The sequence below is a fragment of the Monodon monoceros genome, unplaced genomic scaffold (assembly GCF_005190385.1).
Source record: "Monodon monoceros isolate NGI ecotype Baffin Bay Population unplaced genomic scaffold, NGI_Narwhal_1 Super_Scaffold_4, whole genome shotgun sequence".
Classification (NCBI taxonomy): domain Eukaryota; kingdom Metazoa; phylum Chordata; class Mammalia; order Artiodactyla; family Monodontidae; genus Monodon; species Monodon monoceros.
In genome coordinates this window covers 51,311,827-51,337,246 of record NW_021703781.1, presented here as the reverse complement: position 1 = coordinate 51,337,246, position 25,420 = coordinate 51,311,827, and the positions used below count along the sequence as shown (strand labels likewise).

At 46.0% G+C, this 25,420-nt stretch overlaps 1 protein-coding gene across 1 annotated transcript in view; it reads left to right on the top strand.

The window, feature by feature from the left end:
• TLL2 (tolloid like 2) overlaps positions 1–25,420 on the top strand; it is a 129,052-nt gene that overhangs the window by 77,740 nt on the left and 25,892 nt on the right. Inside the window, exons 6-10 of the mRNA XM_029245818.1 lie at positions 4,936–5,114; positions 6,252–6,357; positions 13,577–13,701; positions 16,297–16,412; positions 21,528–21,630. Of these exons, the coding sequence (XP_029101651.1) occupies positions 4,936–5,114; positions 6,252–6,357; positions 13,577–13,701; positions 16,297–16,412; positions 21,528–21,630 (629 nt within the window). The remainder of the gene's footprint in view (positions 1–4,935; positions 5,115–6,251; positions 6,358–13,576; positions 13,702–16,296; positions 16,413–21,527; positions 21,631–25,420) is intronic.

The window sequence follows — 25,420 nt, the reverse complement described above, 5'->3', positions numbered from 1 at the left end:
ATTCTAGTTGTAGACAGGCTTTTTTGTTGTTTTTGTTTTTTAAGTCAGAAAGTACTAAAAAAAAAAATGGTGAGACACTTTATAATGAGAAAGAATTCAAACTACGGTGAGAATATAACAGTCATAAATCTTTATGCACCAAATAGCATAGCATTAAGTCATAAAACAAGCCCCAGGGGTTTCAAGGGTAAATTGAGAGAAACACCAGCAGCAGAGGACTTTATTTCATGTCTGTGAACCCAAGCAGATCAATGTCAAGTTGACCAAAAAATAAGTAGAGATTTGTAGAGGACTGGAAGAATATAATTAGTAGAGTTGATCCTATGGATCAGATTCTATAACCTGATAACACATTTTTTAAATGCCTACTGAATGTTTATAGACATTGTCCATCTGTTAGGTATTAAGAACACCTCAGTGGGCTTCCCTGGTGGCGCGGTGGTTGAGAGTCTGCCTGCCGATGCAGGGGACACGGGTTCGTGCCCTGGTCCGGGAAGATCCCACATGCTGTGGAACGGCTGGGCCCGTGAGCCATGGCCGCTGAGTCTGCGCGTCCGGAGCCTCTGCTCTGCACCGGGAGAGGTCACAACTCTGAGAGGCCCGCGTACCGAAAAAAAAAAAAAAGAACACCTCAATGAATTCTAAAAGGCAGAGATAACATTAAAATATTCTCTGATTGCAAAGCAGTGAAACTGGACATAACATAATAACAACAAGAGATAGAATAAATACTCCTGCATTACCTGGTAAGTTAAAAGTTCCCTTTTTTACAACTCTTAGGTCATAAAGAAATCAGGATTAAAATGATAAGAAGTCTAGATAATGAAAGCCCTACAATTCAAAATTGAAGAGATCTGGGTAAAGCTATGTCCATAAGAAAACCCACAGCCTCAGATATCCACACCACTAAGAATGACAATGAAATATTCAATTCAAAGACATAAGCAAAATAAATAAATACATAAAACCCACCACCACGACAAAACAAACCTAATGAGAGCAGAAGAAAATGGACAAGGTAACACATTATAGGACTGATAAATTGAAGAGTAAATTCTTTGAATAAACAAACAAACAACTGTAGACAAACTACTTACTCGTTAGTCTAAGACAAAAAAGTGACAATGCAGAAATATACAAAATCAGACATGCAAAAGGGGGAAATAACCACAGATTCAGCAGAATCATAAAAGAGTACTTTATAAAACTCTAAGGCAAGAAATGTGGAAATCTGGATAATGTGAATGACTTCAAGGTAAATATAAAGGGCTGGCACAGGCCAGTAACTGAAAGAAATCAGAAAATTGACAGAAAAACTTTCTCCCCCACGCCTCCAATCTAGAGTTTCACAGATGAATTCTTTCAAAACTTCAAGGAACAGATTATTCTGGTACTATTTAAGTTTTTTAGAGCATAAAAGAACACTTTCTTCCAATTTACTTTTAATGAAGTATCATGGCATTGCTACCCCCTAATGAAAAAGATGGCACCAAGGAAGAAAATTATAGACTCATCTAACTTATGAACAGCCATGAAAAATAGAATAGAAGAGTAGGCTGCCAAGAAGGTTTATCTAAGGAATACAAGACTAGCTCAACATTAGGAAATCTGTTTGCATTATTCAACATATTGATAGATCAAAGGAGATAAGCCATATTCATGTCTCAATAGATGCTAAAAAGGCATCTGCACATTTCGACATGCCTTTGTTGTTTTAAAAAAGTAGTCAAGGTAGTACAAGAAGAGATGTCAAGGATAGATCCTTGGCTTACACACACACACACACACACACACATATATATATATATATATATATATCCCCAAAACACATTTCATGTTTATCAGAGATAATTCTAGAAGCATTTCTGTTAGAGTCAAGAACAAGTCAAAGATGTTCATGATCACCACAATTATTTAACATTTTTTTCTGGAAATAATAGCTAATGTAATTTGACAATAGAAAGAGATAAACACAATGAATATTGGCAGGAACAAGCCAGTGTTTGTATTGTTTGAAGTTAACGTAATGTGTGCCTAAAAAACTCAGAAAATCAATTGAAGAACTATCAGAAACAAAAGGAGACCCTATTAAAGTGACTGATTACAAAATTAATAAACAGAAAATTAATTACTTTTCCTTTGATGAAATAATTTGATATACTTTCATAATGGAGAAAATCACAACTTTACTAGAAACATAGTAGATAATACATTTAAGAATGAACTTAACAAAAATGCAAACATATGCCAGACTTATAGGAAGAAAATGCCAAACTCTAAAGAAACTTAAAAAAGAAGAAAAAATGAAAAGGCACACCATTTCCTGATATGGAAATGCCCAACATAGTAAAGATGTCAGGACTTCCTAAAATAACCTATAAATTCATGCCATTCTGATTTGTATGTATATGTGGGTATGTGTATACATGTATTTTAAGAACTTGAACAAATGGTATTAGAATTTTTCATGTAGAAATAACTGAGAGAGAGAGAGAGAGAAACCAAACAATAGTGACAGGGACAGAGATAGGGGAGTGTTTGGTGTTCTATCCCAACATATAGGATATTAAAATGCAAATGAAGATAATAACAATTAAAACCATTTGGAACTCAATAAAAAATAGATAATATGGAACAAAAGAGTTTAAAATGAATATGTTTATACACAAATTTAGGTAGCATTTTAAATGAGTGAGAGAAAGATGGATTAGTCAGTTGGGATATTTGAACATTGGGATAATTAAATAGCTCATTGTGAAAAAAATAAAGCTGGAATCCTACCTCACTTCTTTTTTTTTAAATATTTATTTTTTAATTTATTTATTTTTGGCTGCGTTTGGTCTTCGTTGCTGCACACAGGCTTTCTCTAGTTGCGGCAAGCAGGGGCTACTCTTCGTGTGGTGCACAGGCTTCTCATTGCAGTGGCTTCTCTTGTTGTGGAGCATGGGCTCTAGGTGTGCAGGCTTCAGTAGTTGTGGCACGCAGGCTCAGTAGCTGTGGCTCGAGGTCTCTAGAGCACAGGCTCAGTAGTTGTGGCACACAGGCTTAGTTGCTCCGTGGCATGTGGGATCTTCCTGGACCAAGGCTCGAACCCGTGTCCCCTGCATTGGCAGGGAGACTCTTAACCACTGCGCCACCAGGGAAGCCCTACCTCACTTCTTATACCAAAAATTATTCTAGCTGGATCAAAGATATAAACATTTTGAAAAGAAAAAGGAACAAAAATTTGAAAAGTATTAGAAGGAAGCAAGAGTGTATTTTACTTATAATCTTGGAATGCAGATGGCCTTTCTAAACAGAACATAAGAACATAAAGAAATTACATTAAAGTTTTATATGACAAAAACAACACAAAAAACAAAGTTAAATAAGAAATAACAAAGCAAGAAAAATATTTGTAACACATCTGATAGTCAAAGATTTGATCCCATAATGTACAAAGCATTCTTACAAATCAGTAATAAAAAGATGAACAACCGCCCCCAAATTGGGGGAAGATGTGATCTCACAGTTCACAAGAAAAAAATATAAATGTCACATAAAACATGAAAAACTATCCAACTTCAGTACAGTGAAATACCACTTTTCACCTATCGAATTGACAAAGATAGTTTGGCAAAACCAGTGCTGTCCCAGTTGTGGGGAAACAGGGCTTTTTAATACACTATTAGTGGGCATATAAAGAGACACAACATTTTGGGATTGCAGTTTGATAGTATCTATCAAAATATCAAATGCACATACTCTTTCTTCTATTAATTCCACTGCTAGGAATTTACCCTACCACAAACGAGAAAGACCCTAATGGTTTTTTGGTTTTGCATTTTGTTGTTTGTTTGTTTTGTCTCCCTCTCCCCTGAGGCTTTGTTTAAATAGCAAAAACTGGAGTCAGCCTAAATGTACATTAATAGGAGACTGATTAAATAAATTTTAATACTATGTTGCTTTGAAAAAAATTAGATAAGTCTACATGTGCTGTTATAAGAAGATCTATAAATTAAGGAGGAAAAAAGGCAAGATGAAGGACAATGTACATGGTGTATTTTGTAATTAAAAGAATATATGAAAAAAAAAAAAGAATATATGTACATAGATGTATTACATATTTTGGAATAGCATTTAAGAAACTGTTTTTGTTTTTTTTTTTTTTTTTTGGTCCAGTATGTGGGCCTCTCACTGTTGTGGCCTCTCCCGTTGCGGAGCACAGGCTCCGGACACGCAGGTTCAGCGGCCATGGCTCACGGGCCCAGCCGCTCCGTGGCATGTGGGATCTTCCCGGACCGGGGCACGAACCCATGTCCCCTGCATCGGCATGCGGACTCTCAACCACTATGCCACCAGGGAAGCCCAAGAAACTGTTAACAGTGGTTATCTTCGGAGCCTTAATACTTAAATCTTTTGTAACATGGGCGTGTATTTTTTAAACGTTTTGTAGAAGTTATTTGAGTGGTGGGATTATGGGCCATTTAAATTTATTTTTTATACTTTTCTATATTAGGAATAATGAATATATATTTAAAAAAATAACTGTGCCCAGAAGGGGAGTCATCTCTAAGGCTCCTCTGGTAATAGTATCAAGACTCATGCTTTACAGAAACCATTGTCTCCTCCTTGTCATCAGAGATGGTCCAGCGGAGATTCGGGGGTGGGGGAAGTTAGTTGCTTTTTTCCTTGAAGAGAGGCCATATCTTTCTTCAGATTCTCAAGGGAATCCATGACCACCATAAAGGTCAAGAACCATTTTTGGAGGGAATTTCTGCGTTGAGAGGGAAGTTAGACAATGAGATCATTTTCAGCTCTCAAGTCTGTGTTTCTTTTAGACACACACACACACACACACACACACACACACACACACACACACACCCAAGGGAGGGGTGTTAGACTCTTGCTATTCCCTGATCTGCTGACCTGGGTATTTCTGCAACTGTCCAGCTGTTGTTCCTATGTTGGGCGCCGAGGTGGAGGCCCACAGGCCATATCCATTGGGAAAAACTGTGACAAGTTTGGGATTGTGGCGCATGAGCTGGGCCACGTGGTTGGGTTCTGGCATGAACACACCCGGCCAGACAGAGACCAGCACGTCACCATCATCAGAGAGAACATCCAGCCAGGTAAGCAGTCTGTATGGAGCCTGGAAGACACCGGTCAGGCAGGTGGCATCCATGGGGTCAGGAAGGAGTAAAGGGGGGGGGCGGGGAGCAGACAACACTCGTTTATAAGTATGGAGGCCTTTGTCACCAGCACTGTCCATCGGTGGCCCTTCCTGGGAGGTCATCTGCCAGAGCTTGTAGGAGAGAGCAGAAGTGAAATAGCTTTCCACGTTGTAAAGGAATCCAATTCCATTTCCTAACAGGAACAGAATCTACCAGAACACTGTTGCAGCATCAAAGCTGATAAGCCAGATAAAGAGTTCTCCCGGTTGCTTTTCTAAGACTCATTTTTGCTGATGTAGGCAACATATTTTTGAAACTGAAATATAATTAAGATACAGTACACGTAAAAAGAGTGTTCCTGCCTATCCCAAGGTAGATAGTGTCTAGATTTCTTAAAAATACCTCCTCCTGTGAAAGTTTTATACATAAATTCATACTGAACATGAAAGTAGCTGGTTGAATAATATAGTTGCCTTAAAAATGCTTTTGAGAGCCTGAATTGTGAATGTGGGGTTGAAGTTAACTCGGATTTGTTTTCTTTTGTTCTGTCAATAGCAAGATTAGAGATTTAAAAACAATTTTTTTTTGAGCAATCAGACTGATAATTAACCTGTCTACTAACTGAGTTTAGGAGTTTTGTTTTTGTTTTTGTTTTTTGCGGTACGCGGACCTCTCACTGTTGTGGCCTCTCCCGTTGCGGAGCACAGGCTCCGGACGCGCAGGCTCAGCGGCCATGGCTCACAGGCCCAGCCGCTCCGTGGCATGTGGGATCTTCCCAGACCGGGGCACGAACCCGTGTCCCCTGCATCGGCAGGCGGACTCTCAACCACTGCGCCACCAGGGAAGCACGAGTTTAGGAGTTTTGAGTGGCATTTTGGGAGGGATGTTGTGTGGTGGGGTGCGACCACATAGTGCTGTTCTGTTTCAAATTTCCAATCTGTTAAAAACAACAAGAACCACCACCAAACCTGTCATTTGTCTGACTGGGCTAACAGAGCTCTCGGAAGTTGCTATGGGCCCTCCTTCTCCCTCCTGTGCCTCCTTTCAGGTGCCTGCCTTGGTTTTCAAAGGCCTTAACAGAGTGTTATGTCACAGGTCAGGAGTATAATTTCTTAAAAATGGAAGCTGGGGAAGTGAGCTCTCTGGGAGAGATGTACGACTTTGACAGCATCATGCACTACGCCCGGAACACCTTCTCAAGGTTGGAATCTATGGTTATGCCTCGTCTGTGTTGTAATGTGCCTGCCGCAGGCTTGGGTCGGATTCCTGGAGGTCTGCAGAGAGCGGGTCTCTGCATGTCCCTAGCACAGTTGGCGTGTCTGTCCTTGAAATACAGTGGCCTCTGGGCTGCAGTGAAATATAATCTAATCAGGTTCCCGCTAATAAGATTGAATCCCATTGTGAAGCTGGTGTTTCATCATGCCCTTGTCACAAACAGCAAACTAGAAAAGGGAAATTATCAAGAGGTTACCTGGGATAATAACTTAGAGGCTCTGTATAAAATTTCCAGTGGGGGGGGGTGGGTATCTTCTAAAGTATGTCCTTGATGTAAGCATGGTGACGCTAACCAGTTCTCCTAGAGGCAGTGTGGTTTATTGGAACCTAGGCTGTGTCAGAGCTGGGAGGGTGGTAAATCATGGGTTCATTTTAGAAGAAAATGAGGCTCCGGCCAGCTGGTGGGCACGCAGGTAGCTGGGATTAGAGTGAGAAAACTCCAGGTCTCCTGCCTGCTGGCTGTGCATGATGGTAGCTGTTTTCCTCAAGCGTGGTCACACCAGTTATGTACAGCTGGCGTCAGCAGGATCTGTTTTGATGAGTTCGTGCTGTGCTGGACCCAGTGTTAAGTATTTTCTGTATTGCCCTTGCTTCTAGATCATATAAGTGTTTTGTATATAGAAGTTTTCCCCCGCTAGTCCCAGTTTTGTAGGTCTTTCCACTCTTGACTTAAAGGAGACACAGTGCGAGTATTCTCTCTTGGCATTTTTCCCCCAGTCTCTTCTTAAAACCAGCTTGTTTGCTCTTTGTTTATTTAATCATTAAAAAAGATTTGAGGTGATTCCCAATATATACAAGAAGAAAAACTAGGTGAGAAAACTTGGGGATAGGGGAGGGAAATACAAGGGTAGATGGCTAAGTTGAAGCTTAGCATCAATTTGGTATTCAGAATATATGCCATAAAGTCATGTACCTTTGTTGGGGTTGGCAGAAAACCCTGCCCTGTGCTTCCTAGCAAGTCATAGCAAAGAGGGAAACAATCCATTTCATGAGTCTCTGTGTCCATAAAGATCAAAGGAAACCATTAGGTCAGGAGACATAGTGCTCTTGGGAGTGGAAGGAAGACTATTTACGCAGGCTGATTGGCTCTTGGGTACGGCTGCTGAAAGCATCCTGTTGATGAGGTCGTAGAACCGTGGGAGACATCCTCCAACCCTCAGCATCCCACGTTCCACGGGGGCACTGTGCTCTGGCCACACAGCTGAGTTAGTTAGGATGGCCATCCTGCACCCAGGCAGGGGCTCTCCAGAACTCTAATGGGAGGAGTTTGGCCAAAGTCAGCATCTTTGAACACCTGTCATGGGAGTGACCTACCCTGTTTTCTTTACTCTTCTCCTCGCTCTTTATCAGAAGACACAGAAGGCAATGTGATGTGGTGACGAGACCACTGAACTGAGAGTCAAAGGCTGGATTCTAGCCCTTGTTCTCTCCCATGTACCTTGCTGCTGAAGGAGGTCCAGACAGTAATTAGGGGCAGCTGTGGGTAGGGTCAAATCGCCACCTCCCTGGGCCTCAGTTCCCTCATGAGAGAGTTGGACCAGATGTTCCCTGAGCCCCTTCCAGCTCGAACATTTCAGGTTGTAATTTCTTAACGAGAATGGGTGAGGGATTGACAGATATGATCACACTCATTGCCGTATTGGAAATCCGAGGCTTCCTCTTCCACGCTGGGAAACTGAGACTTTGAGGGACCTACCCTGGGGGTGTGAGAGTCAGGGTAAGTGGCCCCTCTGCAGATGTCAGAGGTGGAATGCTTGGGTGTGGAGGTGGGACTGATTCAGGTTTGGGAAATGGTTTAGGGAATAGCCAGCTCACGTCGCATCGGCCCCAGGGGTTGCAGGCGGCTAAGTAGAGCCAAAGTATTGATTTTTTCAGGGAATCAAGGTCAAGTTGGTCCAGGTGAGAAGCTTGCACCTTGGGTCTTGTTTTTATAGCTGTCTAAACTCTTCATATTGCTTTATACCTTATCTATCAATTATTCTTATAAATTTATTTATTAATATTTATCTGTTGCATTCTCCTCTCCCTCACTGGACTGAGATCTTTGAGGACAGAGACTATCTCATTCTCTTCTAATCCCCAGCACCCAACCCAGCGCCTGGCACGGAGTAGCTGTTCAATAAATATTTGTCAAATGAATAAATTAATGAATGAGTCGAAGGAGACAGGAGATCCGCAGTGCTGGGGACTAGGTGAGGGAAGAAATGTCCATCATCTCATTGCAGTGCTTTCCACATGCAGTTACAGTGGTCACTTCATTAAGAAGAATCTACACGTTTCTATTATGTAGGAAATTTTGGATAAATTACTACAAATGGGATGTAGAAACTGCATTGCCTTCTCCATGCCTGCGACGTGCCAGTAACTGTGCAAAGCTCTGAAGCCAGAGGCCGAGGCAAGAGTGCAGACAGGCTATCTTCTGGCACCAACATTTCTTTTCTTGTCTTTCAAGAAAAAAAATTCTTTTTTTTTTTTTTTCTGACTTCTAACCCGTAATGCCATCCCTTTTGCCCCTCAGGAGATAACCGTTTTAACACCGTTGTCAGCATGAAGGATTTTATCAGCACAGAGCAATGGAAACCCATGGACCAAACCCATGAAATAACAGTTCCCCATCAAAAGTCCACCTAGAAGGGAGATTGGCAAGGGAGCAGCACGTGGGTGTGATGGGTGGCTAGTTAGGAGAGGAGCAGCTTCCCTGAAGGTGTCAAAGGGCGGCAGAAGTCCCCTTCTGCTCACATGATGTTATCTATTGTTGTACAACAATCTACCCCCAAACTTAACAGCTCATAAAAACTTATTTTTTATGACATTGTGGGTCATTCTGATTCATTCTTCTCTGGTCTTGCCTGGGATTGCTCCCACAGCAATACTCATTAAGAATCTTAAGACCTAGGCTTTAGGATGTGCATGATATCACCTCTGTCACATTCTGTTGGCCAGAGCAAGGCTCAGGACCAGCCCAGATTCAAGTGATGAAGAAAGAGATTCTACCTCTTAATGGGAGGAGTTGAAACTTCGTGTTGCAGAGGGATACGGATGTTAGGAGGCACAGACTTGTTATTTTAACAATCCACCTCAGCTACCTTCACACCCCTGCCCCAGAGTTGAGAGTGATTTTGGCAAATCTATTTTGTAGCATTGTCCCCAATGCCAATTTTCTGCATGGATTTTCAGAAAACGACTTTGTTCATTGGGGGCATTTATCAATGGAGTCTTTAACTGGGTACTTTTTGTAAGATTTTCCCTCTCCCTAGTTCCATGTCATTACTCTTGGTCACACATCCCCTGGAGCTAGCCTGCACATTGTCTTTGATTCTGTAAAAGAGTAGAAAATGGCCTATAGAACATTTGCTCATCTCAGAGGCAAATGCTATTCCTGCTGATGGGAAACCCAATCTTCGTGTGTCTTTACGATTGTCCTTCCAACTTTATTCCCTCTAGTTTATTGCAGTCCCTCCCTCCTCCCCATGGTTGGACCCGGGCTGTGGGGAGTGATGTCTTTGGAGGTTTTGTTGGGCAAGGGTCCAGGAGATTAGCAAACAGTTCTCTGGTACAGGGGCTTCTTTGTTTGGAGAACTCAGAGCTGACAGTTTTATTCCCTAAGGGCATCTGCCAAACCCTTTCTTAGTTTAGCAGAATGTCAATGCTAAGAGTGTCCTACATAAAAGGGGGGGATGTAATTGCAGCGGTTTATATAGGGATGTCTCTTGTAGTAAACATCTTCCACAGCCCACCGCTGTGCTGGCAGCTCAGGGACGTGCAAGGGAGGGAGTCTCAGCTCGCAGAGCTGTCTGAGTGTGAGCCCAGGTTGTTCCTCCTGCTTTGGTTTCAGAGGTTTCCAAGCTTCCTAACTCTACCACGTACCTAACAGACATTAAGACCTGTTTCTTGGGTGGTGGGAAACACTAGCTGGAGGGAGGTAGATGCTAGGAGGCAGGTTCCAGGCCTGCCTGCGTCCAGTTCACGGCTGGCTCCCCATCACTAGCTTTGTACTCGGGTGAGTCCCTTAGGCTCCGCAGGCTTGGTTTTCTCACCTGTAGAGAGGACCCCTAATAAATGGCACCTGCTTCCTAGGGTGTTTATGGGGATTAAATGAGATGGTGCATTTAAAGGGTCCAGGCCGGGCCTGGCACATAGGAAGGTCTTGTGAACGCACAGCGGGTGTGAGCACACACTCTCCACACAGCAGGCTGCTGCCTGAGTTGCCTACACTGTGTGGGCTTCCGCATGGTCATTTAGCCTGAGTTGCCAAGAGATTGTACTGAGCCTTGCATTTCATGCAGCAAAATGTCTTTCTCCAGGAGAATCAAGAAAACGATTACAAGTGAACGCATTTTATGTTAGGGCAGAAGTACCCATTTTTAAGATTCATATGTGATTGAATTTAGAATTTTATGTAGAGTTATCACTTGTGGTTTCAAACTTGGTGAGGTCACTGAGGGAGACCAAAGATTCCACAAAAGTTTCTCTGAAGGACCCAGAGATGAGGCGATGGGAATTAGAGAGAGACAGGCCAGGTGGTTAAATGTTGGGGAGAGCGGTGCTGAAGAGGACATCGGCAGGCAATCTAGGCTCTGGTGTGCTAATATAGGAAAGAAATGAGCTTGAAATCTGATTTAGGGGAAAAGTATCTACACAAACAAAAAGGAGGAACTAGGGATAATATATATTTTCCAAAGTAGTGCAGAATTTAGGGAAAAGGAAATGTTTGAGAGAGAAAGAGAAGAAAAAGGAAAGAGCAGCTAATAACTAGGTAACAAGCATTTTTGCATTTCCTGTTGAGTATAAATAATTATTTTGCAAAATCTTTTGATGCCAGTGTCCTGTCTTGGCTGCGTAAATTAATTCAAGAAGCATTTTTTGAGTTGGCTACGCTTTGGTCCCTGAGGGCATAGAGACGAAGGACCCAGCCTCTCTGCTGAAGAAACTTATTGTTTAGCAGAAAAGACAATTATCATCACCCCAAAAAAGACAATACAGTATGATAAGAAGAATCATATCGTATTAGGCGAATAAGGCCCAGAGGAAGGAGTGGTTCACTCAGGATGGGAGGGATAGAAAGGGCTTGGGAAGACTTTTAAGAGGGAAAGCCATCTGATGGTGTTTTGGAGAATGAACAGGAGTTTGGTAGTGGTCAAGAAGATGGGAGATGGGCAGCCTTGGCGGAGGACAGCTTGTTTAAGGGCATTTTTGGGGCTGGGAGGAGTACTAGCTTGCTTATGATAACGAGTGAGGTGGAGGTGTCAGGAGAGAAAGGCAGAAGCCAGCGAGCCACAGGCCTGGAGATCCAGGTGGTGATTGGAAGTCGGCGAAGGCCCGTAAGCAGAGCGGGCACATGCCTGTCCTTACATTTCAGGATGATCACGTTGCAGCATTGTGGAGGGTAGAGCAGAGGTGGCAGAGTCTACAGGGGGGAGGCCAGTTGAGAAGCTACTGGAAAGAGAGTTCAGGAAGGAGATGCTGATTGCTAAACCAGTGGTCTGGAATGAGGAGGAAGGCATAGATTCAAGGGATGTATAGAGGGTGCCATGGACAGGCCCTGGTTCCCAGTTTTGACAAGGCAGTGGGAGGAAGAAGACAGAGCCAAGGGCACCTTCAGATTCAGTCTCAGGAGACAGGTTCATGGAAGGAGCAGGAGGACGGAATGTATTAGGTTTTGAATGAGTTGCATATAAGAGCTCCATAGGACAGTGCAGTGGAGGGGTCACCAGACTTCTGTCTTAGCAGATGGTTCTAGAGCTGGAATCAGAGAATTAGCTGTCAGCCTGTAAGTGTCAGTTAAAACCCAGGGAAGCAAGTGGAGCAAGAGAAAGGAGAGAGGAGAGAAGAGGGGGAGGGCGGAACCCTAGGGATAGCACTCCTGGGAAGCAGAAGAAGGAGAGATCCTAACTTAAGGCTCAGAGAGAGCAGTGCCTGGGAACCAGGGAAAAGAGAGTCCAAGAGAGGAGGGGCCAGCAAAGGGGCGGTGCTGCCAAGAGGGCAGGTGAGCATTGGCAAGGGGCCATCTGACTTGTCAGTTGGTCGGGGACTGGGGACCATTGCTGGCGTGGTCAGATCGCAGTTGGATTGAGGAGTGAAGGAGAGGTAGGCAGCCAGAGAATGGAGACAACTCTTTCCAGAAACTTGGTTAAGAAGGGACAGAAAGAAATAGGATGGTAACTGGAGAAGGTGTCCTTTCAAGGGAAGGCCCTACCCTCCAGGAGAGGTCCCAGGTTGGGGGTCTGGAAGCAGAGTGGGAAGATCAGGCAGGGGGTAAACCACACCCACCAAATGGAGGCGTGAATAGAGCCAGTACCCAGCCAGGCATCCTGGTGGACATTCATCTGCCTTGCTCCTTTTAGGTTTCACTCCCACTGGAGCAGAATGAGATGTGAAAGTTAGAAGGGGCTGCCATGACCATCTAGGCCAATGTCTTACTGTTCAGAGGGGTGAACTGAGGCTCAGGGAGGGAAGGGACTTGTCCGAGGCAAGTGAGGCCTTACAGGTGGCAGTGAGGCCTTACACAGAAATCTCTAGGCCAGAGCTCTCTTGACTACCTCCTGTTCTTTGCATTCATCCTGTTTTCCATCTGATTATCCCTCTTGCCAGCTAAGGCCCCCAAACTCTGAACTGCTTTATTCACCAACTCATCAACGAGTGCTTGCTGACCAGCCCCTGAGAACCTCACGCTGTACTGGTTCCCAAGCTTTCTCTGGAGCCTCTCCAAGACTTACCCATGTTGGGAGCTGCCCGTCGCACAACTCCAGAGGGCGCCACTCACACAGTTGTCTCTCTGAATGGTGCTCCCTGCAGCTGTGCAGTGGGGGGCCCTGGGGCCTGGACCTGTCAGGGCCTTTGTGGAGATGCTCGGTACACTTCAGTAAGGAAGCCCTCAGGGCCACTGGGCTAGGGCATAGTTTTAAACTTGGCAGAGTCATTTTCCCATTGGAAAGTGAGCCGGCAGCTGAAGAAATGGAATGCTAACATGCCAGCACAAGGGGAGGCAACGTCATGAGTCATGTCAGCCTGGGGCGAGCAGGCCAGGGGGTAGGAATGTTCATGGGGTTATGGGCAAGGAAATGAGGACTCTAAATCCCCACGCGGACAACCTGACAGCCTTGACTTTTCGTTCTCCTTTCTCGCTCTCTCCTTTCTTCCTGTAGAGGAGTTTTCTTAGACACCATCCTCCCCCGTCGAGACGACAATGGCATCAGGCCAACCATTGGCCAGCGTGTGCGGCTCAGTCAGGGAGACATAGCTCAAGCCAGGAAGCTGTACAAATGCCCAGGTAACTGTGAATCGCAGGGGTTCCAGGCCCTCCATAGCACCATGGAGACAACTCAACTCAACCACCACAGGCAAACATCCCTGGTGCTGGGAAGACTCCTTGGGGGACAAGAAGAGTCTCCCCCTTGGCAGTTGTCATTCCTGGTGTGCTGAGGTGCTGGACAGTGCAGAAAGCCCAGCGGTGGAGGGACTGCAGGTGGTGAAGCAAACAATAGGTCTTAGAGCCCACAGCTTAACTTGTGGGAAGCTTTGGAATTCTCCGGCAAAGCCCTGACGTTCAGAAGAGGAAGAGGCGTAGTGGTGCAGTAGTGAACGGCAGTCCAATGCGGTGTGCCTCCCACAGGGGTAAAAGCACTCTCCTTTCTATGGGAGTAGGGGCTGTGGGTTTGGTAAAACAAGAACCCCAGGTTTTGCAGAAAGGCAAAGAGTGAAGGAGAATGCTTTTGAAAGGGTAGAAGCCAGCTTCCCAAACACTGGAAGGCAGAGGGCATCTCAGTGCTGTAAATGAGATCATTTCTATGGTCTTGGGCTCTCCTAGCCATCCAGGGTGCTAGTCAGTGGCCAGTATTCTGCCATTGGAGACGGGATGGTACACTGGATCCAAGCAGATGTCTGCTTCTCTGCCAGTTCAAAACCCCCCGCCCCTTGACTTTGCCCTCTTTGCTTCCATCTCGTTGGCTTCAGCATTGTCACCCCCGCCCCCCTTGCCTCCCAGCGGGGAGCTCACGTTGGCCCCTTTAAGCTGCTGAGCTTCAGTGTAAAGCACTCCTTTACAGCAGCCAAGTTTTTACCAGTGATGGGTGAGAAGGCGATTTGGTAGTCTGGGGGGGAAGAAAGAAATTCCATTACCAAAAGGTCCAGCAACCTTTTCCAAACTCCCAGACCAAACACGGGGTTCGATCATGGGACAGAATATTTGGAATAGGGGCCATCTTAGAAAATTGGACTCTCAGCCTTTTTTCAAACGACACTGCTGGCAGCACACACTCACTCACAAAGCGACAACCATACTCGACCCCTAAAGGACCGCAGTGCTGGCACTGCTTCCCTCCAGGTCACCGTTCTGGGAGACCCCCCGACGATCTGTGCCCTGCACCTGCACAGAAAAGGTCTCTGGCTTCCCCAGCTCGTGTGCAAAGGACGGGGTGCTCAAAGGACCGTGTGGGACTGCTCCATCGTGACACTCTGGGAAATAAGCCCATCCAGCTATTAGTCATCTGGGGGCATGTTAGGGCTGAAATACAGGATGCACATATCATATAACCTTGCTGAATGGAAAGAGGAACCTTATAGCGTTCCCTGGGAAATGCCATAGTATTTATTTAGTTATAATATATATGCTTCTTACTTCCCAAAAGGATTGGAAGCAGCTGGTAAATACCATGGAGCCATACAGTAATGTATATGTTCTTGCAGAACATTGATGATTATTCTAAAATAATTTCCATGGAACCCTTGGGGGTGTTCACTGCTGGGCATAATCCTCATGATGCCTGGCAGTTGTTCGGTAACATGATATTGAAGCCCCAATATCCAGGATTTCCTGAGGCCGATATGGGCCGTTCTCCAGCTCTTCCTTCCTGCAGCTCCAAAAACTGCATCTTCAAATAATTTCAAGTAGTAACTGAAAGCAAAGGTGGTTGCCGCACAGAGGCTGAATTGCATGTAGGAAAAGAAGTGTAAGGAAGTGTGTTTCCCACACTTTGGAGGTGGCCCCATGAAAGGAGGGGCACTCAGCAAACCAATGTACCTGTCTTTGGGGTCTGAATCCCTAGAGAGGATACAAAAGCTGCAACTTCCAAGCTTACGCATAGAGATACCTTTTCTTTTGAGGACAAATTAGGGGAAATATTTTTCACATACATAGGACTAGGTTCTAGACTCCAGGCAACCCTCCAACATTCAAGGGCAGAATAGCCTACTCTAGAATATTCCAGCTTCCTGTGCTTCTGGTCATTTTCCTCTGTTTTCTTGACTATTCCGTAGCTCTTTCAGAGGTGGGTAGCAGAAAAAGAAGAGACAAGATTCCAACTAACAGCTGAAATAAATTTCAAAGCATTTTCTTTTTGCTCCATGTGCTTGCACGTTTGTATTCTCTCTGCCACAGATATTATTAGCAGTAATTATAACGGCCACTATGTAGGGGGAACTCACAGTGTGCTGAGCACTGCACTGAGCCATTTCATGTAATGCAGATGGTTTCTTTAACCCTCTAGGTAGGTCCCACCCATTTCACAGAAAAGAAAACTGAGGCCCAGCAAGGCTGGGATATTTGCCCACCACCAAACAGCTGGCTAGAGAGCTGAGATTCAAACCTCTAGGTTGTACTCAATCCTGAGAGGCTCAGAAGAAACCCCTGGGGTGTTACTTTTTGGCCCCCAGGCCCGATTTTTGCTTTTATTGACATGTATTTGCTTTTATTTTATTGACATTTTGCCAGAAAAATGTCAATCTGCCTGACATGCTTTTTGTCAAGGTGTTCTGAGGGCTTTGGCTGGTAAAGGGGTGAATTTGCTCAGCAGCCCTGTCCAGGGGGCTGCGTGGGCGGGGAGTGTGTGCACATGCCTGGATCACACGTGTTGTTTTGCTTGTGCAGCATGTGGGGAGACCCTGCAGGACACGACGGGAAACTTTTCCGCACCCGGTTTCCCGAATGGCTACCCTTCTTATTCTCACTGTGTCTGGAGGATATCGGTCACTCCAGGGGAAAAGGTAGGTATGAAACCACCTCAGGAAATGACAGCGCATTCTTTGAGTTGGGTGAGGCATGAGGAACTAGTATTTTTATTAATAGTAATAATAATAGCTGTTACGTTATGAGCACCTACTATGTGCCAGTCACTGGGCGAGCTTGCTTAACGTTCATGATTTCTGGACTTTCCCACCAGCCTCCCCCATACAAATGGAGGCGTATGTACTAAATGTCTACAGGGGTTATAAATCAAGCTCACAGTATGTAAAACAAAGTAGGTGCCACCCTCCTCCCTTGATAAATACACCATCAGGATGCCCTGGAAGGCGAGGATCCAATTTAGAATTTCTTGACACCTCGGAGCGCTGTTCTGGAAGATGGCACTACAGGGAGAGCTAGCCCCCAACCACGGCTGGCCCCTCTTCCTCTTCCCTGCCCCAGCTCCATCTAGGAGCACCCAGGGCAACCCCCAGCCCACAATCCCAAGCACCCTCCACTCCTACCTTGCAAACAGCTGTTTCTTGACTCCCTCTCCAGTGGAGGTGGACTGGCCAGGTGTGCTGTCCACCCTCGGGAGGATGGATCCAGGACAGAGGTCCTTGTACACCTGGAAGTGACCTCAGGGCTATTTGGGCAGGGAATTCCAAGGTCCTGGGCTCCTGAGGTGCAGTCTAGGAGCTGGGAAAACTCTGTATAGGCAATTCCTTTGGTTCTGAAGATTCCATGACCCTCTAAACTTGAGCCCAGCTCAGGGGTCTCTTTTGCCCTGGTCCAGGGGTGGTATATTCTTAACCTTTCTGCAGGGTTCATCTCCTTATATCCATTATTTGAACAAGGAATCCGAGGCCCAGACATTTTAAAAATTGCCCACATTCAGAGGAAGATATAGAACTGGGAACTGGGGCTTCTGCACCTCGAAGCTTGTATTTTTCCCTACACTTCACTACAAACCCAAGGGTTCTTCGTGTTGTCTCAACCTAGATGCAGCTACCTTTGCATCTCTGCCCCTCGGGTCTGTCTCCCTGCAGTCATACCTGTCGTGGCTTGTCTCACAGGATCATGACTGCTGGCTATTTGGCCGTCCCCTTTCTAGACCCTAAGCTCACTGAGCACAGACATGGTTCACCTCAGCACCCAACGCAACCCATGGCACAGAGTCATACAATAAGTATTATTTGTTGAATGGATATGTAGACGGATGAGCGGCTGAATGGGCGTGCAGTGGGAGGTGTTGGATTTTCAGGTGCCTGTAGCCAATCTTCAGATATTCCTAATTCATCACTATAAAAAAATGTCCACTTAAATGTTGAGTTAAATATACTGTGATAACTAGAGAGAAACAATGGCTTAGACCACTGTGAGCATTTTCTGCAGGCTGGGCGCTATTCTCAGCATATCGTGTGGAGTCTCTCATTTAATCCTCACAACAGCTTCATGTGATTGGCGCTATTACCACATCACTTAGCAGTTAAGGAAGTGGACTCGCTTAAGGCTACTCAGTTTGTTGTATTGGGATTTGACCCCAGGCAATTTGACTCTGAGAGCCTGAATGCTTAACTGTCATCCTAAATTATTCCACAAAGGGGACAGGCTGATAGACATTTGAACATGCATTCACACACACAGACTCACATGCACACACACACACACACGCGCACACACACAGCAGCCACACGCACACATCCTTCCTCTGGCTCTAAGCATTTATGACTGTGTGGTTGTCATCGTGAGCCTGAGAAACTTCAGACCTGTCTGCCTTGGGCAGATGAGGTCCCTGTGCCTGCAGGAGGCATCCATGGGAGGGAAGAAGGAGGAGGGGGAGGAAGGGATCTGGCAATCCCTAAATTGTTGAATTGCCCTGAATAGCAGAGGCTCTGTGATCTGTTTGAACTGCATGAGATTCACCAAGCCTTAATTATTATTGCTGACTGGGGGCAGGGAGAATATATCATTGAAATTCCAGCACCAATTATTTCAACTTGTGCTTCACCCACCCAGCCTTCCCCAGAGCTGCTGGTCATCAGCAAACTTGACTGATTGGAGTTTCACCTCTTGTTCATCACCTCTTCCCCTATGGTCTTTATGGTTCACTAACATACTTAAATAATTAGCCTGAATAATCATCCGTTCATTCAGATCCTGAACGTGTTACCAAGGAAGTTGTAATAACATTTCCTTTCTGAAATTTTAAAAAGCAAAGGCTAAAGAATTATATTGCAACCAGTTAGCAAGGATTACCGAGCCCTTCCACCTGAATTCTAGCACCGTAGGAGAGACGAAAGAAATCTAAGTACAACCCCTGTCTTCAAGAGACTTAGAGTTTAGTTGGGGTCCTCCCTTCACCCCTAGGGAGTCTCATTTAATTGAAGGAGGGGCATTTGCTTGGCACTGGTATCTTTGTAACTTCTGAGGTGATTCTAATCCACAAGCAGGTTGAAGGAAAAGTGACATCACACACACACACACACACACACACACACACACACACACACTACAACACAGCAGGTAAGCTGGCTGGTTATTTTCTGGTACTGACTTCATCTCCTAGGAGATCACAGGGCTTTGTGGAAGACGGTGCTCCTTGTCCTGAGACCTGAACAAGGGAGCTGGTGGACACACTCAAGATGGGCAGCCTGTGTGAAGAGCACTTTGTGTGTCCGGTTCATGGTGCATGAAGTGTACGTTCAGTGTGGCTTGATGTTTTAAATCGCCATTCATCAAGTGTCTGTTATGTGCCAGGCGTAGCACTACACACGCCATGTACAGTTTCTCGTGCGGTCCCCTCAACAGCCCAATGGTCTGCATGTTTCTTTCCAGACAAGGAAGCTAAAGGCCCAAGAGGACAAGTATTTTCCCAAGAGTCCAGAGCCAGGAAGGGTAGAGCTGGGAGGAAATCTAGATATGCCTGCCTCTAAAATGCCTGCTCTAGAGTCACTCTAAGATGGGGAGGGAGGAGTTCCAAAGAGGGACAGATCATGTCCATCTGGGAAATCAGGGAAGGACTCAAGGGGGAGGGAGGGGCCCCCTATCCAGGCATGGGAGGGTCTCATTAGCATGGATATATCAGGGTGCACCCGGAAATAAGGTCACATGGGATGGGTGCTGGAGGCTCTGGAAAGTAATCAGAGCTTAATTTATGAGATGGGGGCATAGGGAGCTGCTGAAGTTTTCTGAGCACAGGAGGGATCCGGTAAACATGAGCTGTAAGTGCAAGATTGATCCAGGAGACCTAGTGTGCAGAATGGACGGGGGCACGGCAGGGAGGGGTTCCGGAATCATCTCAGCAGGAACAACGCAGGCAGGGCTGTTGAAGGGGCAGCGAGACTGACCTGGAGCGGGAACTCAGACATCTCAAAGGAAGAAAGTCCGTCAGCCCTGGGATAAACAATAGAGGCCAAGGAGAGCTAACCCCAAGGTACAGCACCTCAGTGATCGGGGCGAGGGTGTCACCTACAGACTGGGAAGCTGGGAGGACAGTGCTTTCTTTTGAGGTGTCCTTACAGTTAATGGGGAGCGGGGAGGACGGGAGCCAGCCGAGGAGAGAGAACAGTGGACAGAGTGTGGTGGAAACCAGAGAGGAGAGGTTCAAAGCAGAGGGGCCAGAGAACAAGGACAAAGAACTAAGTCCTTTCGATGTGGCCGGGAGGGCACTGCAAACTTTGACCCGCAGCCCTCCAGCCTAAGGGGTTTACTTAGAGACAGTGGGACCCGGGGCTGTAAGAATAGAAAAGAAAGTGGCCAGCAGAGGGAGGAGAGTGAAGACGCTAGAAAAAGATGAACTGCCCGATAGCAAGGTCCCCCCGAGTGGGAAAAGCCATAGATAGGGTCAGAGGTGCAGGAGCTGGGGCAGGGCGCTTCAGGGGACTCTGGAGAGCGAAAGGGCTGAGAGATGGCGGGCAAGGTACACGCACCTTGCACGCCGAGGACGGGCAGGGAGCCCACTTGGGAGCTGCAGCCAGACAATCCCGGGCACGTTGCATGGCGGGGCTTGAAGGGGGTGAAGGGAGAGGGCAAACCCGACCTCGGTCTGGGCCGTCTGAGTTGGAAGGGGTGCAAGTCTGTAGGGCCCCCCTCCCCCTCCACTGCTTGTGGGCAGGGGCACCACTGAATGGCCTCAAGTGTGTCCAGAGGGACTGGAAACCTTCCTTCCCAGTCCCTCGGAACCCCCCTCCCCAGCCTTCACTCCTCCTCACCTCTTCTGCCCCCTCATCCCAGACACGCACACGATGACCCTGCTGGATGCACGGCGCGGCTCCCCAGACATCTCCTTGCTCTGCTCGTGTCAGTCCCTTGCATCAAAATTCTGTCTGGCCCTCCTTCTCTGGCCCCAGGACCCCTATTCTTCTTAGGTTAAATGCCACCTCCTCTGAGAAGCCTTCTCCAGATTTTCCCGGGCAGAATCTAGTTCTCCTTCCTTGGGGCTCCAGAATGCCTTTCTGTCCATCCCTTTCTTCTCAGCATTTATTCCATAGTGTCCTAATTGGCTTGGCACATCTGCCCTTCCCTCATTCTCTGAGCTCCTTAAAGGCAAGTACTCTGCCTTACTGATCTTTCTATCTTGACTGGCCAACACAGACTGGCACACAGTAGGTCAACTAACAATGGTGGAATGAATGAATAAATGAATGAACGGACTAACTGTAGGAAGGCTGTTAGACACACCACACCTCAGAAGAGTGAGGTCATGGCCAGGGGAACACTGATCACAGAGGTGCTCGGATGCACTCGGGTTCACCCCAAACCCTTTGGAATGATTGATGATGTTTTAAGATCTTTTCGTATCTCTAAACTCCATTGACCTCTTACCTCCTTCCAAATCCCCAGTCTCAGCGCATCCCGACCAGTCTTTTTAATGCATCTTGCTTTCTATAAACCACCAAGTGACTTCAAAAGCCCAAGTTATTCCCCAGACAGAACCAAAGAACCCATCGCCTCTGTTTATTCCCCATCCTGTTTAAGGTTTATTATTGAATGTCATGAGGTTTCCTGTGAATGTGCTTTCGAGAGGACACTCCTACTGTGGTCTGAGAGCTCTGTATGCTAAAGGGTAACGTGAGAACACCGCTATGCCAGACGTATCTTCAAAACTCCTCAGGCTTGGCTGCCAAAACTCACTTTACGGTAACTCTTTGCAGATCGTCTTAAACTTCACATCCATGGATTTGTTTAAAAGCCGCCTGTGCTGGTACGACTACGTGGAGGTCCGGGATGGTTATTGGAGAAAAGCCCCCCTGTTGGGTGAGTTGACTTCAGAAAGCCTTAAGAGAGGAGTGCTCAGATGCTGTCTGCGATGCTGTTAATATCTGGAAGGGTCCATCCCTCCAGTCACAGGAAGCTCTCACGGGTTGGTGTCATTGTAAAACTCTGAACACTCCATTTGGCCGCACATGTTAAAAGCTTTTAAAACTGCGAATACTCTTTGACCCAGCCGTTCCACTTCTTAGAATTTATCCTAGGGAACTAATTAAGGAAGTGTGCAAAGCTCTCGCTACAGGGATGTTCAGTGAAGCAGGAAACATTGAAAACAATTTAAATATTCAACAGTAGGGGTTAGATGAATAAATTATAATACATCTTTTCAATGAAAAACTATCCAGCCATTAAAAATAAAGTTGGAGGGGGCTATTTATTGATACAGAAAGGTGTTCATTGTACATTGCTACACAAAAGGTGTTGCAAAATAGGATATGCAACATGTAGGATTCCGTTTTAACAAAAATACACTTGTATATCGATGCAGGCGTTGCAAAACCAGATGCCTTCGGGTATAAGGTGTAAATGAGTGAGATGGGGCTGGTGTAATAAAGTAAGAAGTGACAGGGAGTGTGGCAAACTGATCAGTAAACATCCCGACTCAAATTACCCAAAACAAAATTACTGAAAACATTGTGCAGGCTGGATTTGACTGGAAGAAACCATTTTGTGGTCTACAATATAAATATTAAGTAAAACAAGACATATAAATAAATAACACACAGTGGTTATTTCAGGATGGTGGAGTATTTTTTAAAATTTATTCTGTTGTTGTTCTTGGTTTAGCTATATTTTCTAATTTCTCTATGATGAGCATGTATTCTTTTGGGGAGATGAACAGTGCTTGAACTCATCCATGAAAAGGCAGGTGGACCTTTGAGTGAGAGAAGGTAGGCAGGTGGCATAAAGAGAAAAGGCAGTTCACTCAGGATTGGTCACCGGAGGCAGATCTCTCAGGGTGACCAGGGAAGATTACCGTCATATAGAGGACCAGTGGCATCAGTGTTAGGACAACGGACATGGGGACTCGTTTGGCCCAGAAATGTCCACCACGGTGGAGCCAGAATGAGAAGCAGAGTCGTAAGGGGCCAGCTGGGAGGGTGTCCGCTGAGAGTGGGTTGTCCTCATTTTTAGAGTGCTATTCAGGGTGGGCTTCTGAGTTGGACCAGCGTAAGTTCGCAGTGCAGACTTTGTCCCTGGCATGTCTTCATGTAGGCAGAAAAGCCATACTTGTTATGCTTCAAATGACCGGCCTGAGTGTGAGCTGCTATTAGGACAACTGACCAAAGATGGAGGCCGGAAAGAAGGGAGAGAGCTAAGGTGGGGAGTTTCACTGCCAGACTGAGCCCAGCTTCGTTTCAGATTCTGGGGTAGATCGGAAGAGACAGGGACAGAGGGTCTGGCTGGACCCAGGGGGGCCTGGCAGGTACTAAGCTTCTGTATGGCCAAAGGGTCTCAGCCAGATCAGCTACCACTGGGAAAGGCACACAAGCCCACTCAGTCCAGAGGGCCATGAGTTTAAATTCCTAAAGGTACAAATAGATAGGAATTTGTAAAGAAGTTTTGATGAGCGCCCTTGCACTCTGAGAAAGGAAGCACAGGGTGGGGGGCAACCTCATGGTTTGGTTTGTATACTTCTGGATTATTTGGCTCTTTTACAAGAATGCATTCAGATATTATTTTATAATTAATAAAAGAAACTGTTTGGGAGGAGTTTCATGATAACATGGAATCTCGGGGACCTTAGAGTCACTTAATCACATACCTTCATGAGAAAACCACACTCTCCAAGTGCAAACCAACTCACTAAGGCCACACAGCCTGCTGGTGGCTGAGATCAGGTCAGAACTTAGATGTCCATCTGATGGGGCAAGGGGACTGCTGAATCTAGAAGGGGCTCCCCGTAGGACTGCCATGATTCGTTGTTTATCTGAAATTCAAATTTAACTGGGCTTCCTGTATTTTTGTTTGCTAAATCTGGCAACCCTATACCCCCCAGGGAATGTGATAGACTTTAAAAAGCTCAGGAGGGGGAAGCTCTCTGTTCCTAAAGTTCCATGGAGAGGGCCAAGGCACGCTCCTGAAAATGGGCACAGGCAGAGGGATTTCCAGCTGTTCCTTGAACGTGAAACAAGAATTTTCTCACTACAGATCCTGGGAACTCTGATTACATGTTCATTGATTAGATGGAGCTTTTGCTGTTCGTCATTATCAATGATGGTTTTTTGTTTGGGTTTTTTTTTGTTTTGCTTATATTTTACACACTTTTGCAGTGAGTGTGTGGATGTGAGAGTGTGTGGATGTGAGAGAGAGAGAGAGAGGAAGAGAGAGAGAGTGTGTGTGTGCGTGCGCGCGCCAAGTGTGCTGTAGCCAAGGCATGGCCCAGCGCCTGTAACCGTCATTCTTCAATTGCAGGAGTTCTCCTTTGCCAACTATTTGGCCTGCTCTGATGTTTCCAAATGCAGTTGTTAGTGAACTTTTGTGTTTGGAACAAGTGCATTGTGTGGGCCGAGCTGGTCCCTGGGAGGGGTCAGTGCCATGAAATCTGCCGGGAGGAGGCAGGTCAATGCCCCTTTGGCAGGAGAGAGAGCGGATTAGGGCGGATTGTGAAAGTATGCATCTTGCTCTGAAAAACTGTGCATCGCCTATTTTCCCAGGGCAGTGTGTGAAAATCCAGGCATAATGGACGCATAACTTTTTATGAATGAACCCTTTATGGCTCCCCGTGGAGTCCACTTGTAGTGTCCTCATCTGTATTTCCTCTTCTTGATATCCTTATTAAACTCCTCCTCCAGAGGCAGGAACCAGACTTCAGTTGAGGAATCTGACACCTTTTCTCTAGTCCATTTTCTCTCCAGCCTGCTAGTCTCCTTGGGAGAAGGGTGTTTGGGGCCCAGCTTTTCACATAGTGATTAAAGGGAAATGTAAGTAGATTGAGAACATTTCACGGCTGCTTAAAGATAGCACATTGTTTTTTTCAGTTTCGGGGGTCCCTGAGGAGATTGCACCTAAAGAGGGGAGGAAGGTGGCTGCATACAGAACGCATCCAGTAATCTGAAACACTGGCCTGTTAATTGGATTCCCCTCCCTTATTTCTGCTAGAGGAATTACTCTAACAATGCACTTTTGTAGGCAGAGCGGTCCTCGGGCATTCTGTCCCACCACAACGCACACAAAAGCTTTCTTCCGCCTTCCCTGAAGTGGGGAGGGAAGTTCAGAAAGGCCAGGCTGGCCAATCAGTGTCGCGTGGCTCCGGTACTAAGGGCTCTCTGGGCAGGGGCGGCCCCCCAAGTGAGCAGAACCGATAGCATGAATCAAACTGGCCAGCCTGGTATTGCCACAAGTTTGCTTTATGGTTTGAGTCTTTGATCTTCATTCCTATGTGTCTGTTTCCAAATTGGGAAATGGGAATAGTGATTATATTCCAGACAGCAGATTTGATGTCTGCTGATCCAAAAAACATGCAGTGTTCAGAACTGCACCTCAAACAGACGAGCTCCTTTGGATGGTGGTGGTGGTGATGGTGATGGTGATGGTGATGGTGATGGTGATGGTGATGGTGATGGTGGTGGTGGTGGTGGTGATGGTGATGGTGATGGTGATGAAGAGCGTGAGACTGATGATGAAGGTCAAGATCTCAGGCTGCCAAGGTTCAAATCCTGCTGCCACTGACAATCCTGAGTGTAACTCGCATTGAGTGTAACTCAGCTCAGATTCTCCAAAGCTCAGTTTTTTCAGAAATGAGATTAATAATAGCACCTATTTCAGAAGGTAG